Source organism: Nicotiana sylvestris, chromosome 11 (genome assembly GCF_000393655.2).
Source record: "Nicotiana sylvestris chromosome 11, ASM39365v2, whole genome shotgun sequence".
Lineage (NCBI taxonomy): Eukaryota > Viridiplantae > Streptophyta > Magnoliopsida > Solanales > Solanaceae > Nicotiana > Nicotiana sylvestris.
Genome location: NC_091067.1, coordinates 69,440,670 through 69,444,910, shown reverse-complemented (window position 1 = coordinate 69,444,910; position 4,241 = coordinate 69,440,670). Strand labels below are relative to the sequence as shown.

General features: G+C 41.6%; 1 protein-coding gene across 1 annotated transcript; it reads left to right on the top strand.

Moving 5' to 3' along the window:
- The first annotated feature begins 830 nt into the window (after positions 1 to 830).
- LOC138881136 (uncharacterized) lies at positions 831 to 2,846 on the top strand. The gene has a single exon (XM_070161338.1). The coding sequence runs from the start codon at positions 831 to 833 to the stop codon at positions 2,844 to 2,846; it is 2,016 nt and encodes a 671-aa protein (XP_070017439.1).
- The last annotated feature ends 1,395 nt before the right edge of the window (positions 2,847 to 4,241 follow it).

Below are 4,241 nucleotides of genomic sequence, written 5' to 3'. Positions count from 1 at the left end.
AGAAAGAAATGGAAAAAAATCCTTTTGCAGACATACATGAGTACATCGGGGATACAAATGCTATTATACCTCCGGTTGTTGGTGCTGCAACTTTCAAAGTGGAACATGGTTTAGTCCTAATGCTCAAAGCGGAGGGGTTTTTCAGGAATTTCACTGATGATGATTCGACACAACATCTTATAAACTTCTTGGGTGTGTGTGTGATGCATAAGTAGAACAACATCTCAGAGGATGCCCTAAGGTTGAGGGTGTTCAAGTACTCACTAGCTGGGGATGCAAGGAAATGACTTCAAAATATGCCACCAAATTCCATTCATTCTTGGCCTGAACTTGTTCGAGCATTTTTAGCTAAATGGTTTCTGCAAAGTAAGAAATCTGAGCTCCAGGATAAAATTTTCTTTTTCAAACAAGTACCGGGAGAACATCTACATGAGGCATGGGATCGATTCAAGTTATATTTGGTGAGGTCGCCCAATCATGCTTTTCCGGATTCTATCTTGTTGGAGAAATTCTACATGGGTTTAGATCATATGAACCAATCTATAGCCATGAATGTAGATGATGGATCTTTTATGGACAAGACATTCGCAAGGATCACACAAATACTTGACAAAATGGCAAAACATAATCAAACTTGGTACTCAGAGGACACCACAGGTGGAATTGCATATGGTTCTCCCTGACCACAATGATTAAGGAGAATCAAGAAAGAGATCGGGTAATTGCAAGGCTTGCCACCAATGTCAATGTGTTGACAAAAATATTCACTGAAAGTCAAATGAAGAAGGTAAATATGGTGGAAGATATGCAACCATCATCAAGTGAAGATTATGAGGAAGCCAACTATGTCAACAACTCAAGGCAGTCAAGGACAACAAAATCAATGGAGGCCTAACCCGCAAGGGCAAGACAACCAACAATGGAGAAATGACCAAGTAGGCTCAAATCAAGGAAATTGGAATAACAACAACAACAACAACAACTTCTCAAATTGGAGTTCAAATCCTTATGTTCCTCTAAAGGGTCAATATTCAAATCAAGGTTCCTCAAGTGATTCCAAGTTGGAAATCATGCTTGAACGGGTATTGCAAAATCAAGAGAGGTCCGACACTTCTATGAGGAACATGACCGAGCTTGTTGGTTCTTATACAACATCCATTCAAAAATTGGAGATGCAAATGAGATCTCTCTCTAGGGAACAAAATCCAAAGCAAAAGGGAACACTTCATAGTGACACAATTGCGAACCCAAAGGGTAGTAGGAGTGGCCCAATTTCTCATATTATGGAAATTACTACTCGGAGTGGGAAGGTACTACAAGGAGAGAGCGAACAAGTGGTTGAAGTAGAAGAGTCCGAACAGGGGGTTGGGGTCGAAGAGCCAAGTGTTGTTGAAGTTGAAAAGGTCCCGGAAGAGTTTAAAATGCAAGAAGTAAATTGGGAAGAGGTAAAGGAAAAGGTAAAAGAGATGCCAAAAACTCTACCACCTATTCCTATACCTCCTCCTCCATTCTCTCAAAGACTTGCTAGGAAAGTTAATGATAGCAAACTCGAAAAGTTCTATGGCATTCTCAAGCAGTTATCAGTGAATATTCCATTTGTGGAAGCATTTCAAGAGATGCCAGGTTTTGATAAATATTTGAAAGACTTGATTACCAAGAAGATAACCACCAAGAATGAAGTGGTGAATGCGACTCACCGGGTTAGTTCCATCATTGCAACATCCACCGTTCAAAAGAAAGAAGACCCAAGAGCTTTCACCATTCCATGTACTATTGGAGCACATGACTTTGCAAGAGCCCTTTGTGATAATGGGGCTAGCATCAACTTAATGCCTCTTGCCATTTACAAGAAAGCGGGGTTAGGTATTCCAAGGCCCACAAGTATGAGATTGAAAATGGCCGATCATTCCATTGCAACATCCACCGTTCAAAAGAAAGAAGACCCAAGAGCTTTCACCATTCCATGTACTATTGGAGCACATGACTTTGCAAGAGCCCTTTGTTATAATGGGGCTAGCATCAACTTAATGCCTCTTGCCATTTACAAGAAAGCGGGGTTAGGTATTCCAAGGCCCACAAGTATGAGATTGCAAATGGCCGATCGTTCCATAAAGAGACCGATGGGAATTGTCGATGATGTGCTTATAAAAGTGGGAATGTTTCATTTGCCCGCCGGCTTCGTAATCCTTGATTGTGAAGTTGACAAAGAGATCCCTATCATCTTGGGGAGACCATTCCTTACCACAGAAAGAGCACTAATGGATTCAGAACGAAATGAGATCAAATTCCGTGTGAATGATGAAGAGGTTACATTCCAAGCAAGCAAGGGTATGAAAATACCACATGAATATGAAAACATCTCGGTGATTGATGTTATTGATGAAGTGGAAGATGCAGTTGAAATGAAGATGGAAGAACAATGCCTCAGTGAGGCATTGACGGCTATTTTGGTAAAATTTGACGGTAAAGATATGGAGGGGTATTTGGAATTAGTAAATGCATTAGAGGGGCTGGGGTCCTACACTTATGCTCCGATGAAGCTCTCTCTTGACTTGGAGAATAGAGCCACTCCTCCCGCAAAACCTTCTATTATTGAGCCACCGCAAGTAGAGCTCAAACCACTTCCACCACACTTGAGGTATAAATTTCTTGGCTCAAATAATACTTTACCGGTAATCGGTTCTTCTTTGTTGAATGATGTGCAGGTAGAACAATTGTTGGATGTCTTGAAGGAGCATAGGCAAGCTATTGGGTGGACAATTGCGGACATTCGAAGGATTCCCGCAGGAATTTACGAACACAAGATCCAATTGGAGAATGAGACTAAACCAAGTGTGGAGCATTAGTGACAGTTGAACCCGTCCATGCAGGAGGTGGTAAAGAAAGAAATCATCAATTGGTTGGATGTCGAGGTAGTCTACCCCATTGCCGATAGTTCTTGGGTGAGCCCGATGCAATGTGTGCTGAAAAAGGAAGGCATGACCATGATTGAAAATGATAAAAATGAGATCATCCCAACAAGAACGGTGACCGTATGGAGGGTGTGTATTATCGGAAGCTCAACAATGCCACGTGCTAAGACCATTCCCCTATGCCTTTTATTGATCAAATGCTTGATTACAACATTCACTTGCCCTTATGGAACTTTTACCTTTAGTCGGATGCCGTTTGGTTTGTGCAACGCCCCGACTACGTTTTAGATGCATGATGTCCATCTTCTTAGATATGGTGGAGGATTTTGTTGAGGTTTTCATGGACAACTTTCCAGTGGTAGGTGACTCTTTTGAGCATTGTCTTAACAATCTTAGACAAGTGCTCAAGAGATGTGAGGAGACCAACCTTGTGCTTAAATGGGAGAAATGCCACTGTATGGTGGATGAAGGCATTGTCTTGGGGCATAAAATTTCAAAACATAGCATAGAGGTTGACCGGGCAAAAATCGAGATCATTTCCAAGCTTCCTCCACCTACTTCAGTTAAAGGTGTCCGAAGTTTCTTGGGGCATGCCGTATTCTATAGGCGTTTCATCAAGGATTTTTCCAAAATTGCAAATCCCATGTGCAAACTCCTTGAAAAAGATGCAAAATTTGTGTTTGATGAGAAGTGCCTCAAAGCCTTTGAGGAATTGAAACAAAAGCTCACCACGACACCTATTATTGTCATACCCGATTGGTTTCTTCCATTCGAACTCATGTGTGATGCCAGTGGTATAGCTATTGGGGCAGTGCTTGGCCAACATCACAACAAGGTTCTTCACCCGGTCTATCATGCAAGCAAGACATCAATGGAGCACAAATGAATTATATGGTGACTGAGCAAGAACTTCTTGCCATTTTCTATGCCATTGAGAAATTCCGGGCTTACTTGTTGGGATCCAAGGTGATAGTGTACACATACCATGATGCTCTTCGCTATCTTATGGAAAAGAAGGATGCAAAGCCTAGGTTGATTCAGTGGGTCCTGTTGTTGCAAGAATTTGACTTTGAAGTCAAAGATCAAAAAGGGATGGAAAATCAAGTGGCAGATCATTTATCAATGCTTGAAGAGGCAGGGAGACCAAAGGAAGATCTTGAAATCAACAATGCTTTCCCGGATGAGCACATATTGGATTATCTAACACTTTTGCTCCTTGGTACGCCGATATTTCTAACTACTTGGTTAGCGACCTTATTCCGGATGGATTGGAAGCTTATCAGAAGAAGAAGTTTTTGAGAGATTGTCGGCAATACTATTGGGAAGAAC